Source organism: Gordionus sp. m RMFG-2023, chromosome 5 (assembly GCF_954871325.1).
Source record: "Gordionus sp. m RMFG-2023 chromosome 5, tfGorSpeb1-WG-v2, whole genome shotgun sequence".
Lineage (NCBI taxonomy): Eukaryota > Metazoa > Nematomorpha > Gordioida > Chordodea > Parachordodidae > Gordionus > Gordionus sp. m RMFG-2023.
The window spans coordinates 9365513-9387493 of NC_088779.1; the positions used below are offsets into that span (position 1 = coordinate 9365513).

The 21981-nt window shown below is 27.3% G+C and overlaps 1 protein-coding gene across 1 annotated transcript; it reads right to left on the bottom strand.

The window, feature by feature from the left end:
- Nucleotides 1–10233: 10233 nt before the first annotated feature.
- Nucleotides 10234–21677, bottom strand: LOC135929422 (probable ATP-dependent RNA helicase DHX34). Its single transcript, XM_065465990.1, has 15 exons — nt 21557–21677; nt 21302–21502; nt 20889–21248; nt 20575–20842; nt 20239–20438; nt 19808–19895; nt 18873–19158; nt 18166–18366; nt 16910–17084; nt 15911–16237; nt 14958–15107; nt 13545–13685; nt 13108–13331; nt 12647–12855; nt 10234–10875 (listed from the first exon to the last, which is right to left on the bottom strand). Exons 1-15 carry the CDS (start codon nt 21647–21649, stop codon nt 10277–10279), a joined length of 3522 nt encoding a protein of 1173 aa, XP_065322062.1. The 5' UTR covers nt 21650–21677; the 3' UTR covers nt 10234–10276.
- Between the last annotated feature and the right edge of the window lie 304 nt (nt 21678–21981).

Genomic DNA, 21981 nt, shown 5'->3' on the forward strand with positions numbered 1-21981 from the left:
TTCTAGAAGAACATCTTAAAATTCTAGTTCTAATTTCTATTTCCTTGGCAAACTGCAAAGACAAAATGAGGTGTTGTGGACTTGCCTCTTATTTTATTTACGATAAACGCGTCTTTGAATGGCTTACAAAAGAAATTCGAATTCTGAATTTGATTCAGTCTTTTCAACCTCAATATTGCCCCCATATTAAAATAAAATAGGTCAAAAAAACCGCGCATAAAAAATAAAATACAGTAAATTATGTATAAAAAAAATTAAACCAATCAAACATAGATATAATGATTAGAAGTTAAGGAGTCATCAAAAATGTATAGTTATAATCCTTGAGAAAAAAATAAATGGCTAATAATGAGAGAGAAAAATTTACAAAATCAATATTTGTTCATGTAGTGCTCAAAGTTAAAACGCGAATTCCACCCCTAAATCTAAAACTCAATCATGATCGGCAGAAAGATGATGACTATTATTTAAAGAGATCAGTTACTTTACCGAAATCAAATGCTAATCAAAGAAGAAATCAGATAGAACTGGAAATTTTACAATATTTAAGGGATCCTTTATATGAGATGTATATTATTTTCTTTATGCATCCAGCACTCATAAGCGTAACCAAAGGGTGGAAAACTTCCTATCCCATCAGAAATTTGTGTGTCTCGGTAAATATAATTTTAATAAATAAAAGCTTCTCCCCTAACACTCGTGTATACAATATATCACTATAAACAATAATTTAAAAGAAAAATAAGTAAAAGTTAATATTTTTTTAAAAATTGAAAACCTAAAATTATTATATAAAAATATAACATAGTCCAAGGTCTACAATGTCACAACGACAAGATTGTCATTGTGCATCAAAACCTAAATATAAAAATAGAAAACAAATATATATATATAAAAGGAAATTAATAATAATTAGGAATCACGAAATCATAAAATCAACTTTAATTCTTTATTCAAAATTATAATAGTAAACATCATAAAAAATAAAATAAAATAAAATTAAAAAATTAAAAGTAAATTTTAGTTAAAATAATAATCCCTTTTTCGCATCATAATTTCTCCATTATATATCCTTTTTCTTTAATCAACATTTACATAGTCTCACTAGCGAAGAATAAAAAGTTCTACATCCCACTTGTTAAAACTGTTAAAGTATGAAAAAATCTACAAATCTCACGCGTTTTTTTCTCATTTACATAGACGGGGATATTTTAATAAAACATTATTTTTGTTTACGATTTGCATAATGCATTTTTTTGTAAAGTAAAACTGCAACACCCTTCCACTTAAGTTAGACCCACCAATCTGCGAATAATCAATCTTCTTTCGATCTCGACTTATTCTTCTTAATTTTTGCTGTCTTCTAAGTTCTAACGAAGGCTTTGTCGCTTGAAATTTTTGAATTCTATCTGTCGCTTGTCACCCTGTGAAACGATCAGCTTTTTATCGCTGTAAGCCACTGACGAACTTGATACACGCCTGTTTTCACTATCCACGATTGATAACGATTATCGATGACATCCAGTTTCCTTTCCTCTCTTGTTTTTTGCTAGTCTGTCTTAATCTTTTTTACAATTTATCGTAGCTTTCTTATCAAGACTAAAGTCTCGGAATAATTGGCTATTATTGGTCAGCGATTAACGATTGCAGCATAACGTCTTGACCCTCTTTTCTATCAATTTGCTTGTTTTCCCCCTTTCTCTTGTAATTGATTGGTTGTTGCCTCTAATTCTTGTAATCGTATCTATCTTTCAGACTTTCGGGTCTTCTACGACAGTTTGTCCTTGCTGAGATATCGGGTTTTCACATCTAATCTACTTCTACCTAAAATAATCTATTTACATATCTACATTTATCTCTTCTAAACTAATTCTGCTTTTAATAAATGGCGTAAATTATACTAAATCTTAAATTTTATAATACGTAGCAAAATATAATAAATTATATAAATATATCACATTCTATCACCCCTCTCCCCTTAATGAAGCCTAGACCCATATTTTCATTGAAAAATTTACTTGTATTTAGCTATTGATCTCATCTTCTTTTCAGCCATGTCTAAATTTATATCTAAAAATACTATTCTAAACTATATATCAAAACCTTCTTTTCTTTTAAACTCATCATTGTGTATTTATTTCTCATGTACTCTTGACACTAGTCTTAAAAAACTGCTGAAATATATAAATCTCTTTTCATACATACGTTGTTGAGAAATCAATGACATCTAATCATATAAGTTTTCATACTTACGTTTATGAACAACCTCTTAACTCTAATCACTATGGTTTTCACCCCACGTCTTTGAAGAACTTATGAAATCTAATCATTATAATTTTTCGCACAACCGTTGTTGAAAACTGATATGTATATTTCTAAAGCATGTTTTTCTTTCTGTTATTATTACAATAATGTTGCATAATTCGTCTCAAATCTTATTTATGATTCAAAAAAATAAAAATCCGATCTCAAATTGAGCTCGATTGCGGCATAAATTTTCTAATGACGAAAAGCCGATTCTCTCTATGAAGATTTTTTGGTTAATCTACAACCTAATATACTAATTCACATTAATCCTTGAGGCTGTTTTATCTCTCGCAGCCCTTAAAATAAAAGTTAAACGTAAATCTTCAATAAGAATTTAATCAACTATTTCCTAACAATAAAGTTATATTCTAATCTTATTCACCGAATTTTTTAATTATTATATCTCAGCAACCTATTAGTTAAATATTAACTTTCGCAATTTATGTTTCTATTTCTTTGTCAAAGTTATTTCTAGTGATCACTTGATAATAATTCTAAAATCTAAAATATCATAGTCTTTATTAGTTTCAAAATTCCATTGGTTTTTAGTTTACCAGTAACTTCTAAATATAAAATTCCTAATTATCACCTTTAAATAACTAAACACAATTATCTCTATCTACTATGAATGTTACCTTTGTCTTTAATTTTAGATTTTATATTCCTACATAAACATAATCTTAACAACATAATTTTTCCTTTTCATCTTTATTTACATATTTTTCTTACGTTCTTCTGGAATTTTTTTTTTTGTATTAGAATACAGTTTGACACATCTCCTTGTTGTCCCGGTCACAGACTGAAGGTTATTAAGGGCCGGTCTCCTCCGCTCTTCGGCACCACTGTCACAACGACAAGATTGTCATTGTGCATCAAAACCTAAATATAAAAATAGAAAACAAATATATATATATAAAAGGAAATTAATAATAATTAGGAATCACGAAATCATAAAATCAACTTTAATTCTTTATTCAAAATTATAATAGTAAACATCATAAAAAAATAAAATAAAATAAAATTAAAAAATTAAAAGTAAATTTTAGTTAAAATAATAATCCCTTTTTCGCATCATAATTTCTCCATTATATATCCTTTTTCTTTAATCAACATTTACATAGTCTCACTAGCGAAGAATAAAAAGTTCTACATCCCACTTGTTAAAACTGTTAAAGTATGAAAAAATCTACAAATCTCACGCGTTTTTTTCTCATTTACATAGACGGGGATATTTTAATAAAACATTATTTTTGTTTACGATTTGCATAATGCATTTTTTTGTAAAGTAAAACTGCAACATACAATAAGTGGACCTGAGACCTCCAATAAAAGTTATGGTGTAAGACCTCACGTAATAGTGTTTTCCATTCTCCATAGGAAAATTCTGGATACGTCTATGGACTTATTATTACTAAATATTTTTTTTTAATTTTTCACCTTTTCGGGTGGATTTCTTTTTTTTATATTATTCATACAATCAACCAATTTATTCAATTTATATTTTTAAATTCTTAACTTGACGTTTTCCGGTGCAAGTGGATGCTACAAATGCAAATAAGAAAATATCAAGATCAAGAATTTGATATCGAACTTTACCAGCCATATTAAAAGAACTAGAATATTAAAATTCAACATCTTATTTCACCAGAAGTTAAATAGTATATATATATATTAAATTTTGTTTATTTGGGATAAATCAAAATTCATTTGATAGAACATTCTCAATATCAATATTCAATAGTAATCATTTTAAACTTACACTAAGGAATTTAAACTTAAAATCCACACCGACCCTTAAGGTAATTAAATTATATTGAGTTCTCGGGCATGGACTTTTATTTTGACCAACTCTTCTCTTCTTAGCCTATGGTCGTTTAAATAACAGTTCTTGGACTGTTGTACGTACAATTACAAGCGGCTTGCCCGCAAACGTGTAGAGGGCTCCGCATTTTTAATTTTTCATTCAATTTATAATCTGGTTAGGTAGAAATGAGGAATACCTACCGTAGCTCTGTTGAACCTTCACCGATAAAGGGCATAAGCGCTATAAATCACGTGTATATATTTTATGATATTTTCTTTAACTTTGTGGGTATTGATTGGGGGTTCTTCCTATCTTTCGTTTACCCATCACCTCTCGATTCTTAACATTGTTTCCTATAATTATTATAATATTTAATAATAATTAAATATCTTAAATATCTTAAATAATTATTTATATGATCTCAAATACCTAGGGTTATCAATTCTTTGATTTTTTTTTTTACAATTTATATTTTTTAAGAGAAAAAAATTGAATAAAAGCATATATTTCAAATGTAATCCAAATTTTTTTACAAACCTTTGTAATCCGAACGAAATCATTTCTAAATTATTTTTTGATAAATTATATTTGTTTTTGTAGATGGTGTGGTCTTACATATAAAATGTTTTATTTGCCCGTGCCTGTTTACATTACTGCTATTTATCATATATCGAGCGCTCCTATGTAAAGTTTGTGTAGTCTATATTTGGATAGAGAAAAGAGCCCATCTTTCAGAAATAATTATGAAAATAGTTTATTATTAATTAATAAAGTCAAGTAAAAATTCACTAAACCCAAATTTTAATGAGAATATTGTACTTTTTTTCTTGATTTTTTTAAAATCATATTTCACTCATAAAGGTTTAAAAAGCAAAATTATTCTGCATACTAAAAGGTTCATATTAAAATTAATTTATAAAATAGACTAAAATGTTAACTTTTGAAATGTAACTAAATTTACTTTTGAAATGTAACGAACAAGTTTCTTTTGAAAATAAATGTAACTAGTAACTGTAAGTAGTTACTAAAGCAACTTTTAACAATATAAGAGTATAATAAATATTGTTTTTTATTTTATTATAAATTTGTTATTTATGAATTAATGATTTAAATTTTATTCATTTTAAGGCGTATCATAGGTAAGATGGGTAAAATTCAGCAGAATTTTTGAGGTAAATAAAAATTATTATTTTTAGAGCTATTATTTTATTTATTTTTTAAAATAAATTTTGAATAAAGGAGCAAAAAGAATAATAAATTGTATCGTAAAATAAAATCCTCACATTATTTAGAAAAGCATGAATGATGATAAAAATTTTGCCTATTTATGCACTAATTGTATGATATGAAAGTTTATTTTTAGAATAGCGTGGTTGAGAGAATTTGTTATCTTAATGAATTGAGATAATATAAAATATAACCTGATATATTATAATACAATAGTTAAGAAAACAACAACAAAAATCATGTATTATTTTTGATATACAAATAACCTTTTCCCCCCATCGCATGATAGATAAGAGATCAGCAATGGGTGGGTTAAAAAAATGAAATATTGGGGATGGGTGAGAAAATTAAAGATATTTTTATAAAATAAGGCCTGGATAGGGAGGGAGAGAGGTTTGGTAGATTTAAACTATTTTTTTTAAGAGTAATAAAGTATTAAAATAAAACTAGGATTAAAGGACAAGACAATTAGTGAATTTTTTTTAAATTTTCTTTTTCAATTAAAAACATAGGCAATATAAAATTCAGGTTCGGGCATTGGTTTCAGAATAGAGGGGGGGGGGGGTGAGAAGCTTCAGTCCTGAAATAAACATAGCATCCCTAGAAAAATTTATCGTTGATTTATAAGCATTGATTAAACAAAACATTGCATTAACCTTTTTGAGCGTTATCTTTTATAAAGAACCTCATAATTAAATTAGCTTTTAAGCACCCCGTAAATTTAAAAAAAAAAAATGTCAGGGGTTCGAGACTTAGAATAAATAAAAATTCCGACTGGGCACGTGTAAATTTAATGGGGTAGGATCAATCTTAAACAGGTGCGTACGCAGGAATTTGGTCTGGGGGGGGGGGGGGTATAATAAATTTTTTTAAGAAATATTATACATAAATTTATTAAGAATAATAACTTTTCTAATACAAAATTATGTGAATTAGAAAAAAATTATATATATACCGACATTGAAAAACTATAAAATAAATGTGAATTATAAAATAAAAATATAACCACCATATGAATCACTTAAATGACCAAGATTTTAAATTTAGATATTTTAGCCTTAAAAATTTATATATAAAGTATAAAAAATTTAAATGTTGGAAATATCACAAAATGTTTCTTAGGAATAATTGTATTTTGTATATTTTGAGCTAATTTTTCAATTATCTCATCCTTGCTTGGCATTCAATGCCTATGAATATTCAAAAGATCCAAACCATTTAATGAATTTTCAGAAGTTGTACTTCATTTCATAGGTATGTTTTTCGGAGACTTGCAGGCCCGGCCTCCAGGCCGGACCGTATCTCAATTTTTTTAAAATACACTCGGGCCGGGCCCAAATTTTTTTTAAAAAAACACCCGGGCTGGGCCTGAAATTTTTTTTAAAAAAATATCCAAGCCGGGCTGTATATTTTAAAACCAAATATTTGAAATCGCCATTATTAGCTATAAAAATCAAAAGTAAATATAATTTATTTTAAAAAAATTCGGGCCGAATTTGAAAATATAAAAAATTTAAAAAAAAATCCGGGCCGTATCCTGCAATTGGTATCTCTGCAGGGCTCTTTTATTCTTCTTAAAAAAGAGGATGTTCTCTCATTAGTTTACTAATGGGAAGAGTTGCTAATATTTATATAACCATTTTAATACATTGGGAATATAATATAAAATGTGTTTGAAATAATGCAAAGCATCCATAGCATTTTTTGGGATTGTATCAACCATAGTCATTCAGCTAATAAGGCATCATAAGATACTTTAACATCTTCATGATAAAAATTAAACAAATATTTATTTTTTTTCTATCACCATCTGAAAAAGGTTGGGAAGGTTTTTGTGGAAGTAATATCTGCAGATTGGTAAGTGCTGAATGATGAATTAAAAACCATTCATTTATTTGGGTTATAAATGTATCTAAGAGAGGGGACATTGATCCTTTATTAATGTTTTGACGATGAGCTTGTTTGCTGCAAGTCGAGGGGGACAAATATTAAACACATATAGCTCTGCTTTTGACTCGACAATAACATTTAAAATATGAATCAACATTAGCTCTAATTTCCTTGAGTTCTAATAAAATGCTCTGCGCTATTCCATCTCCTTAATCAAGTCAATGTCATATTTTTGAAAAGTATTACATAAAATAGTTGTATAATTAAATAAGACATTCTAATGAGAAAAAAAATTTGGAATAAGTATTGAATCCAATAATTTTATAGCTTCTGAGGAAATATTTCTTTCAAGCCATTGTAATATTTCAGTAATAGCATTAATAATCGGCTCTTCTAAAAGCTGTTACTGCTTGATGGCGGAAGATCTCGTTGGACAAGCTTGCAATTTCTTTCTCCTTGTTGGACCAAGGAGTTTCAGGGATAATTATTATTTGACTAGAGATTTAGATAAATATTATGCCACTAGAATTTGAAAGTAATAGGTAAATATTACGCCAAGGAAAATTTGAAATCGAAATTAATTGATAAAATTAAGTAGATCAATGTGAAAAATAAATGTAATTAAATATTAAATATATATGTGAGATAGGAATAAATATTAACAGATATATAAATTAATATTAACAATAATATTTTTAAAAAATATAATCCGGCATCTGCATTTTTTGGCTTTTGGGGGGGGGGGGGGGGATTTGTTCCCCTGTCTCTCCCCGCTGCGTACGCGCCTGATCCTAAAATATTTTAAAAATTGAGCTTACAAATAAAAATTGGATTTGAAGAGCTATTACCGCGAACTAAAAGAAGGGTTAAATAAAAAAAAAATTCAAAGATCGAAAAAATTTTAGAAATTTTTTTTAGAATGTTAACGCTAATTTTTGATCATATTTTGAAATTATTCTTATAAAAAAAATATGTGTATGATCTACAAAGATTTTGGTTCATATTTTTAAGGAGCAAAAATTTGCTCAATTTTTCATTAAAGATTTTTTGTTAAAAACATTAAAAAACTGTTAAGAAGTAATATTATAAAGAAAAATAATTATCCATTTCCGCAATTTTTTTGTTTTTTAAAAATGAATTTATATTTATTTATCAATTTATACCTTAAATTAAGGTTAGAGGCGGATACTATTATAAAAATTTTTAATTATATTAATAAAATCTAGCTAAAATTTTTATTTCAAATATTTTTTTAAATTATTCAATTTATTAAATATAAAAAATTTATTATTGGTATTAGAATAAAACGAATAATTTCTATTTGTTTCAAATTTTCAAAAAGAATAAAATATTCTAAGTCATTTTAAAAAGCCCGAATGCGAGGTATGATGTAATAACTTTATTAGATTTATAAAGTGGGGCTTGACCTGTGCGCCGCCGCACCACGCTTCCGCTTAAAAAGTTTTAGCAGTTTCATAGATAAAACTCAGCGGAAATGTAACAGAAAACAGTTTCTAGTCGAAATCCTTTGTAAAATTTCCATGGACCGGTTCTAACAAAAATGCAAGCTTGCTTAAAATGATGTCTGATTCATTTCAAAGGGTTTATTCTAGATTTTTTTAGTTTGCTTTAACAGAGCTTGGAAAATGAGCTAAACTCTCAGAACTGCGCCAAATTGTATCCGAAGCCCACTTCTAAAAATTTTAATTGCCGGAATCATTGTATAAATATATTCAATCGGTACCTATTTTTTGTTCAAATTCTAAGCTCTGTGGAAAGCTTATAATTGTCACTTTTATAACCTCCATTATTTATCAAAACAGTTGTTTCAAATTTTAATTTCCTATACTTTAAATGGGGAAAAACTTGTATATAAAAGAAAAATGATATTATTCAAAAATTTTGTACATTTAATCCTACAAGTTGATAAGAAAAATTGTGTCATATATGTACCTATGGGATAGATAATATAAAATTGAAGCGGGAAATGTCCAACTTAATTTTTAAAATATATCTTGATCTACTATATATTTTAAAAAATCAATGTATAGATTCTGTTTTATAACGACTTTCAATTTTTTGCCTATGTTTTTCTTAAAATTTTTTATAGATATAGTTAAAATTATAAATATCATAAAGGGATATGTAATCTTTCAATATCTACTTGAAAGCGATTTTTAAATTCAAAAAAACCTGATTTCGGGAAAGCTCTAACATTTATAGAGTTCCCGCACTAATTTGAGACAATTTAGACAAATTTCTGTGTATTTTTATATTTATATGAAAAATCAATAAAGTATTTTATATAAAGTTAAGCTCAAGAGAGGTGCAAAGTTAAAGGCAAACTTGTATCAAATTCCCAGTGTGGTTATTTCTATATTGCTAATACATTTCGGTTAAATCAGAATTTTAAAATTTAAAAATCGCCTTTAGACCCGTTATAGTCGATAAATTTTGATAGTTCCCTTTTATTTTTTAAAAAATTTCTCCTTGGAGGGAAAATCAAACTTAAATATTATTTTTGTCATAATTAAAAAAAAACTAAATTAATTATGACATTTAATAATTTCCACAAATTTCGATCAGATATTTTCAAATTAAAAAATAAAGATATTGAAAACTTTTCATAAATTTGCAATAATGCTTTAAATGCAATTTTTTTTAAACGTTATTATGATAAGATATTTAAAATAAATGACATGTAGGAATATTTGACTAGAGTCAAAAGAGAGAAAACCTTAATAGTGGCCAAATTAGATAGATATGCCCTTAGATTTAATCAATTTACATCTTTTCTTTTTATTTACTTTCTTAAATATTACAATTATTTAGACAAAATTGAGATTTACATTTTCAAAAAAAAAAATTAATATATTATTTCAAATTCAAAACACGTTTGCTAAATTTAAATGATTATAATCAGCGAAATACAAAAAATTATTATATTACATATTATAACATCATTTTAATTTTTCCGTATCCAAATTTTAAATAAACGTTTTTTAGAAAACTTGTCCAACATTACAAGAAATTTTCTTATAAATATGATCAAGACGGATGCGTTTTTTTGTGTCGCAAGATATCGATTTTGGTAAAATTTGTAAAATTCTTTCCACAGGCTTCGCAGTAAAATATATTTTCATTTTTAACACCTTTACCTAAATCTTTTAGACTAAACTCATTGAAATTATCGTATGTAAGCTTAGAGTCCAACTTAACCAAGGCCAACTTAATGTTGCACCCGATTAGATGTTCCATGTAAACCTTTAAGATGTGTGAATTTATACATTGATTATTCTCGCCTTTAAATTCGTGACATTTATCGCAGTTAAAGGGTTGCGTAATGGAGTTGATTTCTTCGCTATCGAGGGATATTTGGAAGTAAGGGAAAGTATGTTCGAGAGATGTCGGATTTTCTAACAAAGCAGTGACACAATTTTGTAAATCGCCGACGTCTCTGCTCTGCGTACGAATATGAGTAGTCGTTGGAATTAACGATACATTTTCTGGGCGAAATGAGTGACCTCCCACCTTTTTAACGGTATAAGCCATGTCGGTAAAATTTGAAAGGTTGGAATTGATCATATTATGTAGGACCCGAACGTTTATGTCATTTGATGCAACTTTTTGACCCATGGTACTTTTCTCTGCGGTCGCCAAAATAAAGAAAGTATTATCAAGCTTCTATATAGTAGTTTAAATTTTTCATGATGGTAAATTTTTATATTATAATAAAAATAAATCTTCAAAAATTTTTGAATTCATATCAAAAAAACATTTTTGAGAATGCTTATGTGTAAGGATTTTTGATCAAAATTCAGTTAAAATTCCAAATTCTTATTATGTTAATCTCTTGTTAATTTTTATGCATAAAAAATCTTTCGTGGTGACACTAATTATTTTAACAAAAAATCTTAATTTTGCGATCTTCAAAGATTTTTTTGCTCAAAGTTTTGGGCGAAAACTTCAAAATTACTTCGAAAATTTTTTTTTCCTCTTAAACTCTGTTTAAAATATAAAATGTTCAATATCAAACAATAAATCACAAGCTGAAAATAGTTGAATTGAATCAGATAAAAAATGTAATTTTGCTAAAAGTTTTTATCTAATAATATTATATTTTATACCGTAAAAAAATTAAGTTATTTGAAATCATAATTATTTTATCTATAAAAATGTAAATTAAAATTAAGAAATATAATATGATCATCTTAACATCCTGAGATTAGAATAAACCTGTTATGAAATTGAACACCTGATTTTCCAATCGATATTCTTTCGCCTTATAGGGAGTTTATTTGAAATAATGTTAATGTGGCAATTGTTTTATTTCCATTTTGCAAAATTGTTTATATATTAGTTCATTTGAATGTCAATTTTATCACTTTAAACACTTTCATTTAAAATATTTTAATAAAAAATTTGCCATAATTATATATCAAAAATATACAAGATTTATTGTTAATAGATAAGTAAATACTGCCCGTTTTGCTTGTTTTTATAAAAAATAATCCTATCTTTTATATTATCAAAATAAGAAAATATAGACATATTCTTGAATAAGCTTAATAACGGAGCTTGAATGCGTAGAAAAATCTACGTGGAGTAGATAGTAGAGACCTACAAAATCAAAATTTTCCTGCCAAACGCCCGCGGCCCAATAGCAGCTGACCCGAATTATAAAAAATGCTTATAGAGGAAGTTCTCAAAAAATTTATTTTATCCTCTATTTTAATTTTATGCATTATAATTTAAATATTCATCAATAAACTCTAATAATTTAATATGTTTATTTTAATTATTTACAAAAATTATTATAAGAATTTCTTACCATTGTTTTTTTAAATTTTTTTAAAAAAAAAATACATTTTTTCAATCAGGTAAAGTAGGGAAGATTTTTTCGGGTCATGGGTCGGACCTATATTTTATTGATGATATTATCTTCGGCCCTGACTCTACTAGGAAGCATGGAATATTGGTTCTACATAATTTAATTTATAGTAGACACTTGAATTTCTTTTTAAAATTTTATCCTAATTTTCTTTCCTTTTTTTCTTCTTTTTGTTATTGATATAGTTATATTGATATATAATTTGCTTACATTTAGTATGAAGATTTGTCAATGAGTTTATATACTAATTCCTAATCTAGGATCTTATTTGCTAGGGATGATATAAAGTGGGCTTTTTTTATATCAATAGTTGCCAAAAAATATTTGAGGAAATTATGGATTCAATTTTATTGTAGGTATTTATCAAATTTTTAGATCTACAGTTTGTGCTGCTATATGGATAGTTAAGCAAGTTTTCTAAACTGTTGAGGTTAATGAAGATCATTCATATTATATTTTACGTTTTAAATTATATTTTAAATATAGTCATTAAAATATTTCCTTTTCTAATATATTTAATTACATACCCTCAACATTAATTTCATCCTTTTCTGCCTCGATACAAGGTAATGAATGGGCTAGAGTCAATTTATCTCTCAAAATCTCGAAAAGCTGACGAATAGCTAAGGCTACACAGAGTGAAGATACAACTTTATTGAATGCTAGTTCTCCCTTAAATTTTAGGAGACACCAGTTATCGTATATGATCTCTATGGCCATTTTATCAACAGACGAGCTTGAAATATTAATTTTTATAAGATAATAGTAATACTTAAATGAATTTAAACAAATTTAAACGTATAATGTTTTTACATTTATAGTAATTATGCAAATGATAATTTTAAAATAATTCAAAAATAATCAAATTAAGATTTAAAATCGACTATTATTTATATTAAACATGATTTGAGAATTTTCTACGCGAGTCATGAGGTAACTCAATCAACTCTTTATATCACAAAAATAGGTGAATTTTTTTCATAGAAACCTTCCAAGATCTTTAACAGCCATAATGATGGAATCGCAAAATATGTTCATGTAAGGGAATGGGTGCTGCAGAGTGAGTGGGTTCAGCAAATTTGGCTTGGCAGTCGTTTCTAATAAAGAGGCGTAAGATAGTAAAATTGTATCAGATTGGGGTCCTTTAGCTAAGTATAACTCTGGTTCAAGGGTTAACGATGAATGAGGGTGAATGGCAACGAATGGTTTTTCCTGACCGTAAGATTAGTAGTTTTGGAAAAACATGCATATTATAATAAGATAGATAAAATTTTAAAAAACTTATTAGCAACAATAATTGAAGCGATAATAATAGGCCCGAAGCATGCAAAATAATTAATTGATTTTAGTATATTTAAATTCCATCTGATGAGTTAATAAGGAATATTTGAAGGGGAAAAAAAGTTAATTGAGTCATTGGCAAACCTTCGTATGGTAGATCAAATCGGATCCTCTTTTAAAAGTATCAAACTGGTCAGGGATTGCTATGTGAGGATAAAATCCTGACAACAATACGAATTTAACCATTGCTATATCTTCGGAATTCATTTCGGGAACGTATAATTTCTAATTCGATATTTTAAAAAATTGTATTTAAAAATTAGTCAAAAGTGCATATTTATAACTAGTATTTTATAAATATTCATCTATTCGATTGATAAATCTAATAAAAAAAATGTCATTAATACCCCTGGTAAATTCTTATTCTTTATTATTTATTTTTGTCTAGAGAAATAGTGCATTCAAACTACTTGTTTGTATAATTATCCTTAAGCTATTTCCAGGCAAGTCGTTATTTTAGGGGCTCCCTAAGCGCGTTTTGAACAAATTTTTTTTATGTCCAAACAAAGTTGGATATATCGAATTTATTTTTTATTTCGCATATAATAAAAAAAAATTTTTTAAAAACTAACATAGGAATTCGCCTCTTTTTTTATTTTTATTAATGAATTAAATGGCAGCAAATTTATATTAAGCAAAAAATTCGAAAATTTATTATTTGTTTGAAAATTAAGAAAAATTGATGAAACTTCGCTTTAAAAAAAAGATTTATCTGAAAATAGCATTAAGTTTTAGACTGTGTAAAGAAGAAATTAAGAATTTGTCACTTATTTAATTTTCTAAATAACGATACATATCAGTTTGAATTATATTTATGTGAGCAAACATGCAAATTGGATATTGTAATCTTGTAGATATTTTGCATAAATGATGCGATCATTTAAAATATAATTATAGATTGAAATATTCATCCCCATATATTTATAGAATTGTGTCATCATTTAATAATTCCTTAAATGAGTTTTGAAATCATTATTTATCATGGCGATTCTAAATATATCATTTATTTGAGATCCTTGTAAATCAGCATGGGCTGCTAGAGTATATATTAGCGGTAAAAGTTTCATAAAAATTTAAACAAAAATAAAATGATTTACATATAGAGCAGACTATAAAATTACAAATAAATTATTAATTTTGAGATTATAAATATAATGAATGAAATATTAATAAGTAACTTGTAAATTAACTAGTTAATTCGGTCGTTATTTGTGCCCTTCTAAAAACAATTTTTTTTATTAGGCCTATCAACCGAATAAATGCATAAATAATCAATATACACATGTCGGCCATTAAGAAAAATTAATTCAATTGAATAACGCAAAGTTAAGAGAATATGGTCAGTCAGCCTAAATGGCCATTTAACCCCGGTGAGATAGTATTGCGCTAAAACCATTCATGTTAATCATTATTTTATAAGCTTTAAACACATGCCTATGCCCTTCATCTCGAAATTCAAGATTTTTAAATGAATAGACTTATGAAGTTTTGCATAACTTTGATATCATCATTTTGGACATATTTCAGTTCCATATCTTCGATATCTATATCGGAAGAAGAATCGATTTCCTCTGCGCCGGATGTATCCTCTTTTGAATGCGCTTTGTTATCATGTCCGGCGGTCTCTTTGTCTCTGATTTTAAGTACCTAGTTATTAAATTGATTAAATGGTAAAATAGATTAAGATAAATTTATGTTAACATTTTCGTAATAGTCTCCTGTTTAAATAACAAATTCTATTCCAACCGACTTCCTACCTATTAATGATAAAACCATGTCAAGGTGGGCTATTTTAATTTGATCATTGTTGCAGAGTTTGAAAAAAAAATTGTAATTTCATCTTTTTTTATGTATAAAAATTACAAAATATTCACTTATAAAAGTTTTTTTTTTAAAAAGAAATCTTTTGCTCATAAATTTTTTTTCAAACAGTTCGACGTCCATTATTGGTAAAATTGTATGGCGATAATATTATCCGTAGGAGGTTCACTTTACCCTCCTTTGAATTAAAAAAAACTTTTCAAAATTAATTTTAGATATGTTTTGTTATGTATTAAAAATATAGTTCGTATAGTACTAACTAATCCAGGTGGCATGATCGCTCACCAATAAAACTGCTGTAAATAGTTTGAATTCGAATCTTATAATAAAATTTAGTAATACAGTATCGGTAAAAAATCCGATATATTTCTGAATAATATTTTTTTTTACTAAACATGTAATAACAATGAGCCACAATTACACCTCCAAAATGTCGACAAATGAAAACTGGAATTGTCATGATAAACAAGGAGACATTGTTAAATTATAACAAAGGCAAGCTTTGATCTTTCGTAATTAGAAAGTTACACATATTTTTAAACCAAATTATTTAAAAATGGGGATCTCTGATTCAGCGTAATTTAGGACGGGCAACCATGGCTAATCAAATTTAAAAATATCAACCATACCTTAACTCTACCACTCTTAGTGAGTCTTTCCCGTTTGAGTCTTTTGATAATTCCTATCTCAGGTTTATCAGCTGATGCTTCGACATTATCATGACTAATGTCCTGACGTTTATTCGAAAATTCCCGTTTCATCAGAGAACCAAACTGTTTCCTGAGTTTTAAAACTTCATAAAGACGTTGTTCCTCGACCCCCACCTTTCGACACCATCTTTTGGCTCTGTTACTCGAGTTGGAATCTTGGTTAGACTTATTGTGATCGCGATTAGATCTTTTATTATCATAAGGGTTCATATAGGCGCTGGAATAATCAATGTCTTCGATTTTTAACTTAAAATTATGTTTTTTAAAAAAGATAACATTGGTGTATGTAAATAGAAGTGATAATACGATGATTACTTCAATTAAATACAACTAATTCAGAATAAATATACACTGCTCACCTTCGTAAGTAAAGGGGACGTCATAGTCTGGCTAACATAATTAAAATCACGGATACAACCATTGTATAATCAAACAAAACTATGCAATCTCATAATAACTCGAAATCGGTAAAAAAAAATATTATTTTAAAAATACATATTTTTATAGAAAGGTAGCTGTCAGAAAACCAAATATAAATAATATTTTATAAAATTTGCTTCTAATTTATGAATGACGTTTTTATCTTATTTGGTTAACCAAAAAATTCGGCCAGCTTTCGGTTTAGATCATTATTACAACAAGCAATTATATTTTCCATTGGTAGCTTATCCAAATCTAAAAAAAGGTCACGTGTTAATACAATGTATACACTGACGAATTTGTATTAATTAATATCTCTTTACAAAAGTTGTCACCAATCCATGTTACCTTGCATTATTTACCAAAAAAAATGGATAAATGATATTCATGAGCACATCAAATTAGAATGTGAGCATGATATAAAGTAAATTAAATCATTTTTTTAGGCAATCCAATGATTTAAAATTGTTAAACTATGAAATTCATATTAATGTATACCTTGATCCAGTGATTGAAAAGGTTGAATAGGGTAAAGGGATCCCCGTGTTGAGGCGATTGCAAGGATTGACGCGCGCAAAACGCTTTAACATCTCTATTAGCTTTAGCGTTAAAAATGGATCTTATACTGAAAATGGCAGATAGTGTCAAGGTTATATCGATAAGCTTCGTGGTGCTTTGTTATTTGTATAATGATATTTTTGATATTTGAAATAATGATTTAGATTAATTCATCATGACTTGGACGGGAAAGGATGCAGGCATGTATACAATATTTATATAATTAAGAAAGATCTTATTTTTTCCCAAGAATGGCCAAAAATAAAAAATATTTTATAACACCGTGCTTTAATCGATAAGACCTGAGGTCAATCATTAATAATCATATTATTAACTGTACCGATCCACAAATTATTTTCTTTCTTTCCAAGTCAACCTTCAATTAAAAATATGGTCCTGAAAGATCCCGTTAAATATTTTCAAATTATTTACATCCTGCAGCATATATAACAAAAAATAATAATATCCGATTTTTAATATGATTTTTTCAAACATTAAAAATAAATAAATTTTGGCTTTTTTAAAAATATATTCACTATTATTAGGGAATTATGTAAATAAAAGAAATTATATATGCTATGCTGTATCGTGATGTGGAATTCCTGGGAATTCGGAATTTCTCAATTTTAAATTATTTACTGAAGGCGGATTGAGCTTTCAAATTGGAAATCTGATTCGACCGGAAATGTACACGGAGTACCCATTATTTATTGTAAATTTCGGACAATTTAGCCATCAACTTTTGAACTACTTATTTCCAAAATATAATTTTTTTCAAAAAAATCCATAAAAGTTCATAACGAGAAATTTAACTCGTGAACTGGATTACCCAACACATTCTGGAATACATTTCCGGTCTCAAATTTTAGAAATCAATCCGCCTTCAGTTAAATGATTTAAAATGGAGATTCCAAATCTTCATGGACTACATATACAATAATTTTTAAAAATATTGGTCGGTGAGTAACGGTCTCGACCTATTATTTAAAATATCGACATAGCCTTAAATATTATAAAATCAATTACACTGATAACTAAATTTGACGGAATGATATAAAAATTAGCGTCCGGAATAGATGAATATTCACATTACAAAAAATTTTTTTAGTCTTAGATAGAAGTAAATATCATAATATTATAAAATAATCAATCCCAAAAATAATGATTCTATATTCCAATCTACTACCATAGAACACCTGTTAAAATCAACGTTTAGGAAATAAGCGTTCATGAGCATTTTAGCTACGGTGATGTCTAATGGTAAGCGAGCTAACAGTCTACCATAATTAGTCAATTCGACCTTGTCATCTTGTAATATTGTCAGAGCACCGTGTTGAGACAGATACGCTATAGAGGCATCGAGAGTAGAAGGGTCGGGTGGTTCTATAAAAGGGAATCTAATATTTATTTATTTTTAAATTACATTTTAAAATGGCAAAATTTTGAGCCTTTTATTGAGGCAAAATTAATTAGCATCTTTTTCTATACAAACTTAAGAATATTCGTGCATATTCAATAATTTTTTTTAAAAAATAACCGGGCAAGAAGTGATAATATTTAAAATTGAGCAATCATTTAAATTTTTTTTTATAAAATGAACACAATAATTCATAGTTGATAATAGTATAATAAATACAAAGTAATATATAGTGATAACTAGTGTTGTTAAACGGCTCGATTTGAAACGATTTTTAAAAACGGCTAACTCAACATTTTATCTAGAAAAATATTATGCAAGCCTGAAGATTTTGGTCATAGATGGCACAAAGGTTTGGACGTCTATTAGAGAAACCTCGAGGCTTAGGTAATATTTTTCTGGCTAAAATATTGAGTTAGCTATATTAAAAAATCGGTTTACATCGAGACGTTTAACAGCACTCGTGAGGTCTACGAAACATTTTACTTTTTGATATCCCCTCCAAAAAACTCTTCGCCAATACACTTCTCATTATTATCGCCTTTGTCATCAAGAGCGTCATTTTCACCTCCTTCACTTTTGGCAAAAGAATTGGTTAACTCAGGATTAATTTTGTGCAAGCCATCACCAAGGGCCAATATTTGAAGAACCAAACAATGTATGGGAACTTTCGATATTTCTGATAGCGAAAAGTCCTTGAAAGTTTGCTCGAAATGTTTTTGGTGATCATATAGTCGGTAGCAAATACCCGGTCCAGTTCTGCCTGCTCTACCTAACAAGTTAATATTTACAGATTACATTAAATGATGAAAAACAAAGAATTATTAAAGAATAGGAGAGGGGAGGAGTGAAGATATCACCCTAGGAGAAATGAGAGCTCGGAAAATTTCAAGGGAGCCTTTTGACAAGAAAATAATTTCGAATTAGGATCGTCGCTATATCTAGGGCTAATTTCATGTCCAAAATTTTGATAATTTTAAAACCTCTCTTCCGAATATTCCTAGCATTGGTAACAATGGTCATGAAGGCAATATTGGTGCCAGCATATTTTTTTTAAAACTTTGCTTTTTCTATGCTACAAATTCAATAGAAGTGTTTCAACAATAATAATATTTCAGGGTATATATTTAAAGTTTAACGAAAAGTGTAGTGGAAATGTATTTGTTCAAAGTTATATTAACCAATGCAGCTAAATTAAAATCTATTTTGTTTATCAAAATTTATTTCGTTTTAAATTATATTATTTATATAAACCTTATTGCCTTTATTATACAATCCATCAATTTTCATGAAATTATAAAATGGAGAGAAAAAGAAATATGGAAAGAAAGAAAGTATTGTATCAATGCTATTCTTGACTGATATTCATTTATAGGAAAAAAAATTAATTACTGATATTGTATTCACAATTGTTTCATAACCTTTTCTTTGTTCAGCACCAGCTTTGCTAATCCAAAAGGTTTTAAGACGCGACATTTTAGTCAATGGATCATAATGTAATTCTTTTACCTAATATTATGTTTTAAAAGATTTATGTGATAAATAAAATTGTTATTTTATTGAAAGTTTATTTTTGTAATGTCTTACTTGCTCATTTTATTTTAAATTTATAATTGTCCTTGTCATTCATTAAAATTGATTATTATCAAAATTATATAAAATTCAAAAACTAATTTAGAATATAAATTAAGGTTCATCTATAAATTCTTTTACTTGACATTATCCACAATATTAAAAGGGGTTCATTTGCATTTTTATTTCAAAAACATTTAATCAAAACATTTTGTTTATCATTTCTTTTTCTCCTTCCTTTTTTCTTTCTTTATGAACAAAATCATATATCGAATTTAACTTTTCCACTATCAATCACAAATCTTATACCATCTATAGTAACCGAAGTCTCTGCTACATTGGTGGCCAAAACGCATTTCCTATAACCAGCTGGTGTTATGTCAAAAACCATATCTTGATCATGAGTGGAGAGGGAGGCATGAAGAGGTAAGATAACCCAATGGTTGGAATTACCAATTAGGTTTGGGTCTGGGGCATTAACTATGTATAAAATGTTAATTATTATTTTTTTAGTTGCCATTGTTACATAGTTTTATGGTCAGCATTTTCAATTTCAACATGTCTACTAAATCTTTCTATCAAAACTATTATACTTACTGCAATATTAAGAATATACCTTTGGCTTGAAATCCTTTATCAAAAGAATATTCTTTAAGGGCACTAGCTACATTATTAATTTCCTGAACTCCAGGCAAAAATATCAACACATCACCAGGTTGATTAAGAGGTGACCCATATTTTTGGTCAATACTTTTGAGCAACCTTACATAAGGTTCAGGATTGCATAATTCATTTACCTTGAGCATTTCTTTATTATCTCTAACATTAGATTCATCATTAAGAGGAACGTAAACTAATTCTATAGGGTATAATCGTCCAGGAACCTTTTTTAATATAAATATAAATTTCAAAGAATATTTTGTGATTTACTTGTAAAAAGGCACATTTATCAAAATAGTCTACAAACAATTGTGTATTTATTGTGGCTGACATCAATATCAATTTAAAATTAGGCTTTGTCTTGGAAAATTTAAATTTGGAAAGAATGCATTTTAGGGAGCCAAGAATAAAGTCAGTTGTACAATGTCTCTCATGAACTTCATCAATCAATATACAATCATAGCCTGAAAGATTGGGGTCAGTGCCCAATTGCCTCAATAGAATTCCTTCAGTCATAAATAATAATTTATTAAAACTATCCTTTCTTGTTAAATCATCTTCATTCTTTGTGGTTAAAATATTTTTAGGATGTGAAAAATAGGTTTTATCAAATCTTATTTGGTATCCTATCTGTTTTAAATTAAACATAAGAATAATTATGAAATATTTTAAATAGCAATTACAGAAGTATTATTTTGAGGAAGATTTGTCTCAGTATTTAAAGTGAAAAATGAATCACCAAAAGTTGTGTTGATGTAATTTTGCATATCACTTGAAGTTTTTAACTCATATGCCACTCTTTTACATAAAGATATACATGCTATCCTTCTAGGTTGAGTACAAGTAATGTTTTTAAATCCTAACTCAATCAAATATTGAGGAATCTGTTTTTATATTTGGATCATTATATAAAAACAATTATGAAATAAAAAAGATACTTGAGTTGATTTACCACACCCAGTATCTCCAGCAATTACAATAACATCATTATTTTGAACTATATTTTTGAAATTGTCTTTAAATTTAAACATGGGTAAATTTTTTTGAGCATTAATTATTTTATCATGTTTATTTATAAATTCTTTCAATAGAAAGTCAAAGTAGCAATATAATATGTATAAAAATTCATAAAGATATTCAGAAGGAAAGTTGAATTTAAATTCTAAAATATAAATTAATTTACATTTAAAATTTAAAACTACCTTGAACATGATAATGCAAAATTTTACATATATTAAGATATGCATTCGAATTTTGAAGCAGCTTATTTAACTTTTTTATATTTAATTCACGAATAAAATCCTTAGATTTGTCATTGTCTAATATTTTTTGGAAGCTTTGATATTTTATTACAAATTTCCAA

Bases quoted from the DNA above. Each gene is read 5' to 3' on its own strand.
- LOC135929422 (XM_065465990.1), bottom strand. From the start codon at position 21,649: ATGTTTAAATTTAAAGACAATTTCAAAAATATAGTTCAAAATAATGAT. The intron at 21,249-21,301 runs GTAATTGCTATT...AATTTAAAACAG, and splicing joins TTCCTCAAAATAATACTTCT to ATAGGATACCAAATAAGATT. The intron at 18,367-18,872 runs GTAAAATGTTTC...AATAAATATTAG, and splicing joins TTTGGAGGGGATATCAAAAA to ATTCCCTTTTATAGAACCAC.